This window comes from Harmonia axyridis, chromosome 5 (genome assembly GCF_914767665.1).
Source record: "Harmonia axyridis chromosome 5, icHarAxyr1.1, whole genome shotgun sequence".
Taxonomy (NCBI): Eukaryota; Metazoa; Arthropoda; class Insecta; order Coleoptera; family Coccinellidae; genus Harmonia; species Harmonia axyridis.
In genome coordinates, this window is record NC_059505.1 from 32,403,561 (window position 1) to 32,421,250 (window position 17,690).

Genomic DNA, 17,690 nt, shown 5'->3' on the forward strand with positions numbered 1-17,690 from the left:
TTTAGAGTAGTTTCGAAATTTGGATCTCTTGCTAAATTTGCATTTGGAAATAGGAGAGAAAAATTGAAGCTTCGTTCAAAATTTCATATTTTCATGTATACCTATAACTTAGCTGTAATTCATTATTTCAAAATATATTTTTTCACTCTCATTTAGAGTGAATATGTCACTGCTTGGATCAGTTAGAAGGATCTTCAATATCAAAGTTCATTTATGATTTTAAATAGAAACTTTGTGATCTATTCTGAAAGAGCTAACTTCATTACATGGCCTAATGGCTATTATAACCTTTGATGCCAATAGAGGATTCAATGAACTATCCTTCAGTTCTATGTCTATAAATTAACTTTGAGTCATTCTTTCAAGATCGTCCAATTTTTCATCGTCAGCGGGAGTGAATGTGTCACTGCTTGAATCAGCTAGAAGGATCTTCAATATCAAAGTTTATTTAAGATTTTTCATAGAAAATCTACTCAAAAAGAGGTAACTTCATTAACTGGCCTAATGAATATTAAAACCTTTGATGCCAATCCATGACTCAATAAAGTATCCTTTAGTTCTATGTCTATAACTTGACGTTCATTCATTCTTTCAAGATCTTCCAATTTTTCACTCTCACCAAGAGTGAATGTGTCACTGCTTGGAAAGCAGTAACTACATTAACTGGCCTACTGGCTAATACAACCTTTGATGGCAATAGATGATTTGAAGGAGAAACATTTAGTTCTATGTCTATAACTTAACTTAATTCATTCTTTCAAGATCTTCCAATTTTTCTCTCTCAGCGAGAGTGAATATGTCACTGCTTGAATCGGCTAGAAGGATCTTTAATATCAAAGTTTATTTATAATTTTTATAGGAACTCTGCGATTAAATCTACCCTGAAAGAGGTGACTTCATTAACTGGCCTACTTGCTAATATAACCTTTGATGTCAAACGATGATTTGAAGGAGATTCATTTAGTTATATGTCTATAACTTGACTGTAATTCATTTTTTCAAGATCTTCCAATTTTTCTCTCTTACCGAGAGTGAATGTGTCACTGCTTGGATCAGCTAGAAGGATCTTCAATATCAAAGTTAATTTATGATTTTTTATAGGAACTTTGCGATTAAATCTACCCAGAAAGAGGTAACTACATTAACTGGCCTACTGGCTATTACAACCTCTGTCAATAGATGATTCGGAGGAGTATCCTTTAGTTCTAAGTTTATAACTTAACTGTAATTCATTCTTTCAAGATCTTTCAATTTCTCTCTCACTGTAAGTGAATGTGTCACTGCTCGGATCAGCTAGAAAGATCTTCAATATCAAAGTTAATTTATGATTTTTTATGGAAACTCTGCGATTGAATCTTCCCAGAGTCTTCTGGGTATTACAACTTTAGAAGTCGATAGATGATTTTATAGAGTATCCTTTAGTTCTATTTCTATAAGTGAACTCTAAATTATTCTTTCAGGATCATCCAGTTTCTCATCATCACCAGGAGTGAATGTTTCACTACTTGGATCAGCTAGAAAGATCCATCAATGGACTAGTTTAGTGATGTTGATAATACTATATTTGACACTATAGAATTAAAATATAGAGCAAAACTGATAAATCAGTGAAAAAATGTTGAAAATCCATCAATAAATGACTGAGAAATAGATCATTTAAATTTACGTATTTTAGCGCGGAACGTCTTTGGTCTGTGACGTCACGGCACTTGCCTGTGATCGCTACACCATAAATTACGTTTAAATACTTAGCCGCGCCAAGGCTCTCGCGCCGTTTGTAGGTGTACAGTGTAGTTTTAACTCGAGTTTTGTTTTTATGTCACCATAATGGAAGAAGGTTTCGTGAAAGGAAAAAGTGACAATTTGCCTAAAATAGATTTATTCGCAGTGATGGAGTTTTTTCTTCAAATCCATCTTATGTCAGTGTGCAAATAAAAGGAGTTAAACTTTCCAAGTAAGTATCTACTTTTGAGTTTGCTTCATCATGGTTCAACTTATAACGATGATTTATTTAAAAAACGTTTCATAAACAGTTTGTAGTTGAGTACTGGTTGTTGAAGTCTATCAATGGCAAAACATATTTATGTGAGGAGTAAAAAGTAAAAAGAGAAAAAAGTAATTTATATGTATGTATATAGTAAGTTATTTCAGCCATCGTGTAACGAACAAAACACGACACGAACGGCACAAGTGATTGTACACCAATGAATTCGTAAGCACTCTGTGAATACCAGTCGTCTAGTGTGTGACGTCACGCCACTTACACGTACTATGAAATTATTCTTCCAAGCGCAACTTCAAAGTCCCATAACTTTTTCATTTCTAGAGATATTTCAATGATTCTTCCACATTTTTGTTTCATTTCACTTAAATTTTTAGAACTAATCCTTAACAAAAAAATGAAAACTAGTCCATTAGAATGATCAAATTGAATGTTTCGACTCACCGTATCCCCAAATCTTCTCACACTGTTGCGACACCGTGTTGCAGAAGCCGTTGAAACAGTGGCCCGAATTGTCGCCGCAGGGGCTGCCGTTCTTCTTGTACAAATCGTTGGGACAATCTCCCGTCTCCCCGGTACAATGTTCAGGAAGATCGCATTCGTTCGCCGATTCCCTGCACACCATCCCCTTCTCCTTCAGTCTGCAATCATCACAGCACGGTCCAGAAGCGCACTCAGCCTCCGTTGTCAGTTTGCAGGTGAATGGGTCGCAACAGGGGTCTATCTTTGGGCACTCCTCGAAGGTTCCGCAATCGCAGTCTTCGCCGTCCTCCACTATGCGGTTGCCGCACTTCTTGCGTACCTTGAAAAGAAAACAAATTAGGTTAGATTTGGATGATTTGATAGTGAATGATGATGATCAATCGCACCTTTGAAGGTATAGTCCATTCATGAATTATTGACATCCCGGGTGGCTGTGGAAAATCGAAATTGAGTTGTTTGTGTTATCAGTTTTGATCCAAGAAATTTTGAAACTAAAAAGTTGTATCAATTTCAAAAACACAATTGATGTAGGCTTGGTTAATCGATCGTCTAGAGGTATGATTCGATTACCTGGCCTTTCGTCTTTTTCTCCGTGACTTTGTTGGATTTGTAATAATTAAACTCTTTTGAATTATTTACAAATTTATTGTATTTACAAAGCCACAATTACACAGTACAAACTCAGTATTGAGAAGATCTTAAATACGTCTTAATTACAAGTTTCTCACTACGGTACTGAATTTCGTTTTTAACTCTAGTTTTAATTACTCGAAACGTCTTCGATAATAACGTCTTTGTCGTACTTCAAGTTTTCGGTCGTCTCGTCTTTGATTTGTTCGTGACTCGTTTTAATCTAGTCCGCGAACCGTCTTTTCGTCTTACGTCTTAAGTTGGCCGACCGAACTTGACTCGTCTTCGGCTTAAGTTAAACTGTCCCATCTGTACCTGTCTTCGGTTTAATCTGAACTGTGCTCTCTCCCGATTGGAACTACCCTGTCATGAATATCCCTTCTTATGTCTTGGCCACACCTTTAGGGAAAGTACCATCCCCATGTCGTCCAATAAGAGCTTTGCCGTACCGCCCACAAAGATCTTCTCGGATTCCTGAAAATCGAATATTCTAGAAGAACTAGAACCTGAGAAACAGATGTAACACATCTGGCATAACCGTCTTGTTCTGGAATTTTCCCAACCCCAGTAAATCCCTTAAGTTTTACAACCGACATGACACATTCTTCGACACCCCGAAGAATAACACTTCCTTTTTCATTATGTACAATAACAATTCGTTCCCTGTAAATCGATTGAAACTGTCATGCCTTCGACACTAAAAGAAACTAATAGGTCTCCAAGCATCCGGTTGACCATCTCAATTCGTTACAGGGAATAATAACTGGATCCTACATTGATTAATATATTTGAATATTTATCACAGTACTGTTTGAAAAAAGAAGAAGGCAAGTCATTACACCTGTGCAATACGATTTCAAAGAATCATTGAATGATTTGATTGTCACCAGAAGCAACCAATATATCAGTCTGGATAAAATTCGAGCAAAAAGCATCTGGATTTGAATCAATCGAAGACAACATTACATAAAATTAATTGGTTACAAGTTCAAAACAGTTAATGAAAGGAAAATGCTTATTGATAAACAGAAAAATATAAGTTGAATACAATTTTATGGTGAATACAGAGAATATATTTGCAACAAAATGTGAAATTCATTTATCTGGAGGGAACTTGGTTATTGAAAATGGCAGTCTTATTCAACAGTAAACTCTAGAAAGAAAACGAAAAGTCTTTCAAGTATATTCAAGGGTAAAATTAGGAGGAGCACTATTTTGAATGCTGGATTTTTACCTAAATATTTTGTTTTGATAGTGGTGATCATTAGGATTATATAAATCTATATGAAAAAGACCTGTGAACAAAGTCTTGGCATTGCATCTACAGTTTATTTATATTCTATTTTGAAATCTGTTTTTTGTTCTTCAATGAGTAATCCAAAAATCTAATAAATTCTAATTGCTTTATAGAATTTTTACTGAGTATTTAATCGAAAAATATATTCAGAAGAGTATATTTAAGAATTTCTTCACCTTTTAACCTCTCAAAGATAAAAACAGAATGCAATAAAATGTTAAAATTCACAATTCAAAAATAATTTCATGCAAAAAAGCTTTTAGTGAGTGAATAAAAGCTGTTATGAGCAGAATACTTTTTGCAATTTGATAGTAAATAGCACGAAAGCATTTCAATAAAAAATAGAAAACTTAAGTGTACAAATAATATCTACATTTTTTATACAACTTGAATCAATCATTCAGGTCATGAACAGTTTCAATATAAAGTGTAAGTTACACATCGGCTGATAAATTGGTTCCAATTTTAAAAGTTACAGTAGAACTGTGATGCTGAAATTCTTCATATACTAAAAGGATTCTTTGAATTTTATTTCTCTCTCATTAGATATGGCTCTTCCATTCACTAAGCTACACTATTTAAATTTATCAACCAGTTTCTTTCTGTTTTCTTCACCAGTTAAGACACCACAGTTAAAATGAACCATAAGAGTTATATGATTAGAATTTTGCAAGCAGGTTTGTATACAGTGCCCATCAAGAATGCAACAATTATTGAAGAGCCTTTGGTGGAAAGGAATATGCATATTTTAATGATATTCAATGGGATCTTCCATTGGCGATTCTTCAAGGAATTGATAACTCTTCATTGGATTTCCTTGAAATGTGATAGCATTCCACTATATTTTGACATTATAGAACCTGAATTCAATTTTATGAAATCATGACTGTAAGCGTCTCTTCGTAATTTAGAATATTTGGGATCTTTTGAATACAAAAATTATGAAAATAATATAAACTGATCATTTCTATGATGGATTAATGGATCATAGCAATTTTTAGTGATATTTTTGTAACTAGAAATAAAGCCGCGACTAGACGTTCAAGACCTACTTCGATGTCAATAATTCCTGAATGGACTATACACCGTTACTAAAGGAAATTATCCTTGATGTTATTGAGTTATTAAGAGGGGTTTATACCACATGAAAGAATTCAAACTACGTTTTCAAATCTTCATTTTTAGTTTTAGAGAAACCGTTTTTTCAGCTTTTGACAAGACTTTATGTATGATATTTATGCGTGAATTCATAAACAAATAAATGTTTCTTCGAAAGATATATCATGCATATATTTGTTCCTCAATAAAAAGTACATCTACATGGGTGTACAACTTTGCTTCCGCCGTATTTATAATAATAATAATAAGGTGGCTACTATTTCGTTTGTTTGTCATCTTGGATTGAGTTATGCGGTACTGATGATCCCTAACAAGGGTGAAATCGGTATATCGCTACTCTCCCTTGATGACATGCATTCTCCTTAGATTACTTTCGATTGTGATTCCTACGTTATGTCGTGGAAATCTTCTGTTTGGCAATGGTTATGTTGATGGCATTTTTGCTGATAAATTAACCAGATAGATAATTAATATCGAATGATATTATTACATACTTGAAATTGTACTTCTTTTTCTTTTTGTATTATCTTGATCCATTACCAAGTATCAGCCATTTTGTTTATTACCTAATCTTTTTGTATGACATCTACGCTACGATCTATTTATTTGGACTACCACCAAACGCTACTGCTATATATTGCAAAATGGCGGAAGCAAAGTTGTACACCTAATAAAAATCTTGAAATTGATCGAAATCAACTCAGGATCATGTGTGATTACTGCCTTGATCTATAAGGACTAATGATAAAGATGACTAGGCAAATAGAACGAAAACAAGCGTTCAAAAGCACCTAACATCACATCAGTAGTTTCCAGATTTTTTTTATTCTGCTTGAATTTCTAATGGTTCTGATGATGTTATTTATCAATATGAAATTCACACAATGCATGACATTTCAATTGATATATAGACGCAAAATGTTATTCTATTCTCACGGAAATATTGGCTTCAAGTGGTGAACCATTCTCTATGAAAATAAAATGGAATAACAAGTGAAAAAGATTTCTGGCCAACACATTTTTTTAACCTTATCGCTACAGCTTTCAACCACATAATTCCGAATATCCTGAGAAATGAAATTGTTTTTCTTCAAACCGAAAACAACTTTTCTACCCATTCACAAAAAAAAAACGAACTCCAGACGTGTAGGAGGTTGTTATTGGAAGTTCAGATGATTCAAATTGTTCGAACATGTTTCCCAAACTACGTTATATGATGTGAAGCTGTTGGTAAATCATTCTGTAGTGAAGTTCTCCCCAGCTGAGCCCGTGGATCCAATTTTTTCTCCTAAGGCATTCCAAATACAGCCAGAAAATATATCGTCATAATATTGATGAGGGGTTTCTGCCAAGAACGTGTCGAAATTGATTGAATTTGAGGCATTTCATGATGAAATTGATATAAAAGCGAATGGAAACCGTAATTCGCATCCTACGTTCAGCGTAGGAAAAAATTAATTGATTTTCGTGACGGTCTTAAATGAACTGGAAGATGAGGATATTTGGGAGCTCTGATGAGAAATAGAAATGTTTACCTTGCTCGAGGATGAAAAGTATAACCATTATTAGGCGGCCGAAATTTCCCCACGAAAAAACTCATTACTTATTACAATCATGTTTTGGAAATGTTTCTAACGTTTTTCACTTCTTTTGGGAATGCTTTCAAATCAATTCAAAACTATGTTTTCAAACATTCCATAGATTGAATTGGTAGTTATTGTTATCTCTCCTAAAATATTTTCGTGAAAAGCAAATATATATTTTCAATTTTAAGTAAACATTACTGTGATAGTTATTTTGAATCTACATTGTTCTTTATTGTTTGCTATTGTATTTTTCCAGTTCATGGAAAATTATTCAAGTTTATTTTCATTCGAAACGAATGAATTTCTCACATTGGCTGATTATATCAAAGAAGGAACGAGTAATATTCAATATCAAAGATATACAATGTTCTATATTAAAAATGAATAGAACACAAAGAACTCATCAAAGTAGAGTATTTATATAAATGACTCATCACTTATTAAAGAATTTCGTAGGAGTGCTTTTTCAATAACTCCACTTGATTTTCTTAATATCGTAATCGAATACAATAAGTCAAACTAAAAAAAAATTTTAAAGGATTTTAAAACGGAAATACCGCAATAACTCTCTCATTGACCTGATGATCGCCACAGAGTGAACATTCTAGGTAAAACTGAAATTCTGCAGATCGACAAGACAGAGTAGGGTATTTAATTTTTATACTGAAGGCTATTCATTGTAAATATCAAACGACGTGACACCTAGAGAGATTTCAATACCAACCAAAAACTTCATGTTATTGGTGGAAGGGTTCATAAACCTGGGGATATTTGCTCGCCATACTTTTGCCATGGTAAGATGATATACTTGTTGCTGATTTCATGGTAAAACTAGGACAAAATCCACAGTATCGCCACGATCTCAAAAACCTCCTATGACATCATGACACAGCTAAGGAGAACACACTATACCTACATACTAAACTTACCATAAGTTCGTTGGGCTTGTTCAACAGACACAGCGCCTTGCCAGTCCTCAACTTATCAATATAGTCCTTCTGGCTGCACTCCGAGAACTCGTAAGGCTGCACGTTGTCCAAGCCAACAATCGACTGGGCCATGATACAACCATGCCAGTTCCTACAGGAGCACTCCTCTCTCCCATCGTCATGACCCATACCGATATTATGTCCGATCATGTGGGCCATCGTACCCGCTACCAAGTGAGGCTCGTACGTGTTGATATCTACACTAATACCCACAGCTTTATTCGTACAAACCGTGGCCGGAACCGCCATACCAGCCTCTCCACCCATGAACATCTCACCCGTCAACAACTGAGTAGTGTCCCTATCCACCTTGAAGAGGTTACGCGAAGTGTAATCGTTAAAATTAGTTAAGGCCTTCCCGATGTCCTGTTTACGGTCTATTTGAGCTTGGTTGCCGCCCTGCCACGTCTCGATGTACACTACCGACACCCTAGTGTTCAAGGTCCTGAAGTACAGGTCGGCTATGTTGGCCACCTGGATGGCGTCGTGCACCACGTCGATCCTGGTGCTACCGTTCCGACGCTCGAACATCGCCTTGTCGATCACCAGGGCCGTCTCGATGTACTTGGTGGCCTCACGGACGTCTCGTCTGGACCTGGTGGGCAGGAAGCCCGTGTGGGTGTTGTGCCTCCACTCCATGTTGCCGGAGTTGGCGCATCCTCTGTTGGCCTTGGTACGGGCTTCAAATATCACGTGAGGATGCTTCTGCTGAAAAGACGAAAGCTGTGCAGTCAATTTTGATTGGGTTTGAGGTGAATGGGAGGGTGATGGTGGATTGGTGGGTGATGATGATTGGAAATAATCGTTTTTGAGTCTACTGGGTCAAGAATCTGATCGATGAAAATTTGAGGTATAAAAATTCAAGAGAAACCAATGTTGGAGCAATACTACTACCCATTTGAAGAAAATACTGTTAGTCCTTCAAATTTGCTCGTTTTATAGTTGCATTGAAATAAAATAGGAAAAAATTGAGGAATTTGAACTGTAGCAATGGCTAACACAAGGTGATAGCTTGGAATGAATGAATGATGATCAACCTGAAAAATAGAAATCAGTTGCAAGTTGTATAATAGTGAAGTAAGTATTCATGCCAAATTTTATGAGGATTGCATCAATGAAAAAATAACAAAAAGTGTTATCTCAGAATTTTTCCATTATAACGCGTCACTCTATAAGACCCGGGCCTGGCTCACAGATGGCACTGTCAATGTCATCCCACTTTTTTTCACGTAAGTACCAAGCTTCAAATGATTCGTGTCGAAATTTCAGAACATTGCGTTGAGCCTGGATCGAGATGATGCAGTTTAAGTGACACTACAATTGCTTTTGCTTGAAAAATGGATAAAAACGAGGTTCGCCTATTGATGAACACTGTTTTTTGATGGAAAAATACTGTGCCATCAAAGCGATGATGATAAGATTTAGATTCTGCTCCATCCACGAGAATGGTTAAAAGGTGGTATGTCGACTTTAAATGTGGTGAGATAGCATGTGAGTTTAACATTTGTCCATGATAAAACTTTGCTCAAAATGTGTGCCACGTTTACACCCCGCTGATCAAAAGCAACAACGCATTGTCAATTCTGAATACTGCTTGGTGCTGTTTAAGCGGAATAAACAGATTTTTTTTGCGTCAATATGTGACATGGATTATCACTACACTCCTGAGTCAAAGAGAGCATCAGTTGAGTTAAAAGCAGTAGGCAAAAGCTGTCCAAAAGACCAAAATCTCAGATATCAGCTGGCATCAGGTTATGGCATCTGTATTTGTTTATGTTTTTCATCATTGTGCGAGTTAAAAGAACAGGTTGTGTCCTTTACAGGCTTTGTTACTGTGTTTGATCCTCCCCATTTCGGCATAGGAATAAACGGTTTACCTACTGGCCGACTATCTTGAAAAAGATAAAAACCATCAATGATGAATAACTTTTTTGGATCTTTGACTGATGAGTTGTTAGGAGAACAAGGCCATCCTGTAACTGTCCGAAAGGCTTACGACCGGATAAGGTCTTTTGGACTGCAGCATTATCGACCCCATCTTGTGTTACCTCTGACGATTGAGCATCGACGGCAACGATTACAGTACAGAGAACGTCAACATTGGAATGTGGAATGGCATCAGGTCGTCTCTTCTGATGAATCTCGATTCTCTGTGGTTGCACATGATGGCTGAATAAGGGTTAGACGACGTCGGGGATAAGACGTGAACCTCAGTTTGAAGTTGAGCATTATGTACACCGGACAGTAGGCGTTATAGTATGGAGTGCCATTGCACATGCAAATAAGTCACCTTTAGTCTTTATTCGAGATAACATGACAGCGTTGAGTTACCTTCAAGGAATAGTGGAGCCATATGTTCTCCCTTACCTTAACCGGCTGGAGAATCCCATATCCCCCGATTTTTCGCTCAAAGAGCATGTTTGGAACATCATGGGTAAAAGACTTGGAAATTTACCACAACCCACACAGACTTTGGCGGCTTTGAGACTTGAAGTACAGGTAGCTCGGAATAGTATCCCTCAAGAAGAAATAGTCCATCTTTTGGCATCAATGCCGATACGTGTTGGGCGATGTATAGATAATCGCGGTGAACAAACACATTATCAACAAATTTATTGAAAAAAATTTTTAACCCCTTCGTTTCTTCCTTCGAATTTCAATCATTCATTTCTTGCTATACTTTCTGTTCCACCAAAAAAATTTGAAATTTAAACAGCTCCTTCTGGGTGTTGCTGTTTCTTTATCAGTTAGTGTTTTATCAATATTTCGAAAGCAGAATTGAATCTTTATACAGAAAAGGTATTGAGGAGCGTTGTAGTTAATGTATCTCTATCATTGACTATGTCGATGAATAAAGTCGAATTGAAAAAAAAAGTGCTTAGGCCAGGTACTTATTAAGAAGGGTGTGTTATCACCTTCATGAGAAATTATTTTGTTGGTCCCCCTATCAGCTGCTAACCTAGATAAACCATATCGCGCCGACAGTGCTCCATACCGATAATCCACAGTGTGAAGATATTCACAATTTTTGTCCGTAATAAACCCGCTTTGCATAACGCCCGCTGGTTATCCGGAGCACAAGCCGACAAAGCCATTAGTCCGCAATTAACGTAAAGCTGTTGCAATGGAATAGAGTAAGAATTGGATTTCTCTCCCGGAATCCGACCGACAGAAATGGCCGTTGCACAGGTTCATTATTGGATTATGCCCCGACTATGTTTCGACACAAACAATTTACGCGCGCGCATATCTGACGAATATACTCGGCGGTCATCCTCAGAATCGACCTACTATCCGTCCAGATTAATTAAAATTAATTGGAATAAGTTTTAATGAACACGTGACGCGGCTACATACGTCGCCGCCGCTGTGACGGTTGACAGCCAATTAACGGGACATCGGTGCGCTTCACCTCCCCCCCTCCAGATCCCTTCGTCCACCCACTCTTATTCTCTGTCGATAACAAGCCCGGATTAGACCGCCGCGACGACATCACAAGCCTTCGACCGAATCCTATGCGAATTTCTTGTCTCGGTTCATCTCTGGTAATTTGTGATGTTGCACAATATTTCATTGATCGATGATGCGGAATTTCGATTTCATTTGTGTTATACGACAATAATCAATCGTTAATACTTTGAGACATTCAACAATGTGTAGGACAAGTAAGAGATAAAAAGAACTATACATACTACATAGGCGTACAACTTTCACCGTTTTTTTCGAAATTCGAGGCTTTGTTGTGAAAACGACATTATACATTAATGATTCAAAGTATTGTCCATCGCTGGCCACTACTTTTTCCCATCTTTCCGGCAGTGTGGAAATCCTCCGTTGAAAAAACTGGTCATCTTTTGAAGCGATCCACGAATCGATCTAATTTCTTCATAAGACCGAAAGTACTGGTTAGCCAGGACGTGTGCCATTGATAGAAAGAAATGATAGTTCGAGGGAGCAACGTCTATAAAATACGATGGGTGATGGGTGGTGTAAGAATTCCCTTTTCAACATTGTATTGTGGCCGTTTGTCTTTCAGTGCTCGGATCAAATGCATTAATTACGTTCAATAACGATTGCCTGTGATTGTTTCAGTCAGTTTTAACAACTAATAATACACTACGCCAAGCTGGTCCCACCAAATACTGAGCATCATCTCTGAACGGCGAATATTCGGTTTGGCGTTCGACGTGGAAGAATGGCCGGAATATCCCGATGATTTTATGCATTTGGGATTATCGTAATGAACCCATTTTTCGTCTCCAATCACAATACAATGCAGAAATCCCTTTCGTCTTTGCCTTGCAAGCATCTGTTTACAAGCAAACAAACGCCGTTCAACTTCTCTCGGCTTCACTCGTACGGCACCCAATTTTCTTGTATCTGAATCATTCCTAAGAGTTTCAGGTGGTTTGAAATAGCTTGTAGCGTCACTCACAATGATCCTTCTAATTCTTGTTGCGTTTGACACATGTCTCGATCAAGTAATGCCAATTCTGCATCTTCCAAAACCTTTTCTCTTTCACCACCACCTGGTCTACGACGACAAAATCACCGTTTTTGAAGAGTTGAAACCACTCTCGGCACGTTCTTTCACTAAAAGCGGCCTCACCATAGGTATTCGATGAGCCTTAGCAGCAGATTTTTTCATATTGAAGCAGAAAATTGAAACTTCCCGCGAATGACGAGAATTTGGCAAGTAAGCTGACATGTTTAAATGATGAATAAATGATTAGCAGTTTGATATGAACAAACATGGGAACCTCATTATATTTAAGGAAGAATGGACGACAATTTGATGATTTGAGTTTTAGCCAAACTCACAACCACAGTGTTACGACTGTACCAGCCTATAAAACACTGAAGGTTTTTTTGATATTGAAAAAAAAGATGATATTTTAAGAGAAATCAATGGATGTCTATTCTAATGTAAAGAGAAAGGTATGTTGATGTAAAAATGCAAGACAACAACAACCAAATGGCAGCCACAGCAATGGTTGCATCATTTCCTTTTCATTGAATTTTGCATGGCCAATTTGCACATTTGCGGCTGTATCTCCTTGATAACTTCACGAATTCCATCTTCGAGGCCTTGAATTGATTTTGCATCATTGGCATAGAACTTATCCTTCACGTGACCCTAAAAATCCTGAATCCCAAGATCTTCGATGCTACTGAACACCTCTTCGAGAAATGATACGACCATGTAAAATTTTCTTGCAAAATTGCTATTGTTTCGTTGCTTGTGAGTCTTGTTGAAAATTAACGTCGTCCACCTGAATATATTCCAATTCCGATCAAGAAAAACATGATGTGAATCCTCACTTGCCTTATTTTCGAATAAGTAAAGTCCAATCACACCACACGCCCAAAAACCGCACCAAACAGTGACACATTGAGGATAGAGAGGCTCTTCAACAATAATTCTTGGATTTTCCGAGCCTCAAATGTGACTAGTCTGCTCATCAACATAGCCTCCAAGGCCAAAAAAAGATCATTTTTTTTATGATAATCCGGATCATTTAGATACATTTCAAGGACCCAATCAGCGGAGATACGACGTTGTGGTGATCGACAGGCTTGAGTTCTTGTCTTAACTGAACTTCAAAAGCTTTAAGACCTGAGTCTTCAAGCAGAATAGGGTGTAACGACGAATGTCGTTTGTGGAATGCCTAATTTCCAAGATCGACGAGGAATACACAACACACAGGCTAAGAACATCAACACTCTCAGTTGTTGACGAGCGGTTTCGATTCTTCACATCTCTTCTTTAGTTATGCGAACTGTAAAATTTCCAACATTTTCATAATGAATTTTGAGAATTTCAGTTCGTTGTTGAAGCGTGTATGGTTTCATTTTTGTCGAATGTGTAAAGATGACAGCTTCAGAAGCTCTTGAAAATTAAACTCTTATTGAAAAACTCTATCATTACTAGTCCTTATTCATCGGTACGCTGCTCTCGCGGTATATTGAATACTCAAATAATTTTAAACGATGTTTTATGTGGGCCATCTGGTAGAGTCATGATATAATAAGCCCAACAACAGAGCACAGTTGCCCTTCATACTCGAGAGAGGAAATCGACTGAAACATAATATTTTTTATTCAGCAACGTTGATTATTCACTCCGTTGGGTTTGATTCGATGCTGATTAATGCAAATGATTTTCCGATATTCAGCCTACGGGTGGCAACCGCGCAAGCTACATGTAAAATTCTTCGTGATTAAATAATGATCAACAAAGTGCCTAATTGATACTTCGATCTAACAATCCACCTAATTCTCTCGATTCGATTTCCAAGCTGGATCTGATGAATTCGATCAATTCAAACATGACTGACATGATTAATTGGATGAATAACGAATGCTGGATTTTCCCGATTCCACTAGAATGAAATCGAGTTTGTTTAATTTTGCGCTGGACAGTCAATTATTAATATTTCTGGATTCATTCACGGTTCAGGAGAATATCGGGAATTGATGGAATGCTGATGAATATATGTATTCGATTACATTATCCAGAAATTGAATGAAAAGTGCTCGCTATCGAAAATGCCTATGGAAATTTTTGGGCACCTTCAAATGGAGAAATTTCCATTTTTGTGTGTCAGGTATATGCTATTCACGAATATCCATTATTGGTCAGAACGATTAGTTTTATTTTTATTCACCGATGAAAATGTCAATTTCAGTATCAATATCCCCAGACAATCACAATAAATAAATAAAATTATTTTTCTATTTCAGTATCATAATGAGTTCATTACAGTTCTAAAAACAGTGCTATAATGAATTCATTACAGCATCGTTTTCAGTTATATTTTTCGTTTAGTGGTTGTCTATACTGACATCCTATCAAATTTCAACAAACGTCAATAATTGTAAATAAAATAAAATTTGGATATAGTGAAATGATTTGTACATTATTCGCAATTTTTTTGATTCTGGTGGAGTTAAATCAATTTCGTCAGACATAATTCACGAATTTAATGCATAATTGTAAATTATTCCAAAATTCTAAACATACGATTCATATTCCAATTCCGTAATCTGTCAATTTTTTAACAATAACTTCAACTGCCAAGATACTATAAAAAAGTCACAATGATATATATAATCTGAATTTTTCATTGAATTTCTTCAATATTTTACAAAACCTGACTGAAATAGGGAAAATATCGTCTAATATTCGTTGCAGAAGGCAATTCCAACACTCTTGCGTTCGAAAACTCGCTCCTTCGTCGCTCGTTTTCGAATTTCGCATTCGTGTTGGTATATAAGCCCATTCTGCAACTTGTGTTAGAATATACTATTGATGGTTTGAAAATTATCGATTGAGTAGGTAGTTGAGTGGAGTTTGTCAATAGCGATGAGCGATTTTTTTGGCTTATAAGTGTTATTTAGACTCTGCTTCTTCGACAACAACGGGAGTGATAGCTTAACTCTGACCACCAACTATGCTGAACACTCTGGTCACCCAAATTCGGCATATATTTTTGCAATCCCGTGGGCGCTTTGACTAAATAAGAGGATTCCTCGAGCGCCGAGAGACTGAAGCATTCGCCAGTGTGACTTTATCATTAGTTCTCTTCAATTTCTATTAAATCTATTGGTAGATTTTGGTAGTTTCAGAAATATCTTTCCAAACTTGGCCAAATGGCCAAGGATTTTTTATCACCGCCAGCATCTTCAGCTCCTGTTGAAAGACAATTTTCAGAGCTGATCTTACAGTAACAAACACCCGCAATAGGTTAGGCGACAAATCTATCAGATGCGTGATGTGTCTTAGATCCTGGATGGAAAATTATGAAATCAACCAAAGCCTGGAGGTTTCTCAATATTGAGAAATATTATTTTTTCATTATGTTTTTATTTTGTTGTGATTCATAGTGATTTAATTTATGTTTCCATTCCAAAGAAGTTGATATTTTCGGTTCTTTCATACAATGAGTTTAATAAATAAAAATGCATTATGTAAGTTTTTTTTTCATTTTAGCATTTTTCTATTGATGTGACACAGCACAATAAAACTGCTTAAAATCGAGTAACTTGATATGATTCAAGTACTTGATTAATAAATACTTGAATTGAGATTGAAAAATTACTACTTGAATAGAGCTTGCCAAGTAGCTTGAAAATCAAGCCCAGCCGTGAATCCCTAACAATAATGCTCCAGTAATTGTAGCTTATTTTGAAAGGAAAGTAGAATATTTCTACAAAAAAGGTATAAAAAAGTTAGAGGAGCGTTGAAGCAGATATATCACTCTTGAAGTTGACTATGTGTTTTTACTAGTGAGGCTCGAGACTTATTGAGTGCAATGTTAATTCCCTTACTGCCCATTTGATAATACAATCATTTTCTACCTTCAAATCGAGCAACCAATCCCAAACTTAATATCTGCAAATGTAGTCTATCAACATCAAACTAAAATTACGAAATCTGCAAGTTTAAATGTATACAAATAATCTTCCACGCTCAAACCGCAGCCTATCTGTCAAATTCCTACTCCAATATATCATCATTTCCCTGGATATTCCAACCACTAGGTGCATCAAAAATGGGGAGCTTAATTAAAGCTACTGGAAGGAACAGCGTCTATTTTGTGCATTTAATCATGACTGCTACGTCTGGTTTTATCGACCTACCGAGCCCGTAACAGCTGCTCTTTTTCTTCGGACAGGCTGTTATTACCCAGGGGATATGCTGAGATGAATTTGCTGGATGGAGTCATCAGGATCACTAATGACAGTTACTCCAGTGAGCTCATTCTCGAGTATCTGGCTGGAAACGTCGAAAATATCGTTTGTTTTCCACAATCAGAGGAGGGACGCCATGAAGTAATGATTTCATTTCGTTCTATCCTGATTTTGATTAGTTTAAAAATCCTTGTGAATAGAGTTATTTACAGGGTGGACCACGGTCGATGGTGAGAAGGACGGAACCTACGTTTTTATTAAAATAACTATATCTTAGATGAGAACCACTGCTCTATTGATTTACATAGTTCATTTCGAGCTCTCAGTGTTGCTGCTCATATATAAATGTAGGCTTGGTTAATCGATCGTCTAGAGGTATGATTCGATTACCTGGCCTTTTGTCTTTTTTTCCGTGACTTTGTTGGATTTGTAATAATTAAACTCTTTTCAATTATTTACATCTATTTACAAAGCCACACTTATACAGTACAAACTCAGTATTGAGAAGATCCTAATTACGTCTTAATTACAAGTTTCTTACTACGGTACTGAATTTCTTTAACTCGTTTGTTGATTACTCGAAACGTCTTCGTTTATCACGTCTTCGTCGTACTTCAAGTTTTCGGTCGTTTCGTCTTTGATTTGTTCGCGACTCGTCTTAATCTAGTCTGCGAACCGTCTTTACGTCGTACGTCTTAAGTTGACCGACCGAACTTGTTCTGTCTCCCGTCTTAGAATTAACTTCAACTTTACCCGTCTTCAGCTTAATTTGAACTGTGCTCTCTGTCGATTGGAACTTACCCTGTCTCGAATATCGACCTCCCTCCTTTCGGCTCGACCACACCCTTAGGGAAAGTACCATCCCCTAGTCCAATAAGAATTTTGCCGTA

At 36.7% G+C, this 17,690-nt stretch overlaps 1 protein-coding gene across 14 annotated transcripts in view; it reads right to left on the reverse strand.

The window, feature by feature from the left end:
* The window catches only part of LOC123680809 (disintegrin and metalloproteinase domain-containing protein 11), a 656,359-nt gene that overhangs the window by 24,895 nt on the left and 613,774 nt on the right, over positions 1–17,690 (reverse strand). For 9 of the 14 annotated variants that reach the window (XM_045618921.1, XM_045618915.1, XM_045618920.1 and 6 more), the window contains 3 exons: positions 8,047–8,814; positions 2,872–2,916; positions 2,447–2,804 (listed from right to left, as the gene is read on the reverse strand). In XM_045618921.1, the coding sequence (XP_045474877.1) occupies positions 2,447–2,804; positions 2,872–2,916; positions 8,047–8,814 (1,171 nt within the window). The remainder of the gene's footprint in view (positions 1–2,446; positions 2,805–2,871; positions 2,917–8,046; positions 8,815–17,690) is intronic. The other 5 variants (XM_045618916.1, XM_045618917.1, XM_045618919.1 and 2 more) reach the window with 3 other exon arrangements.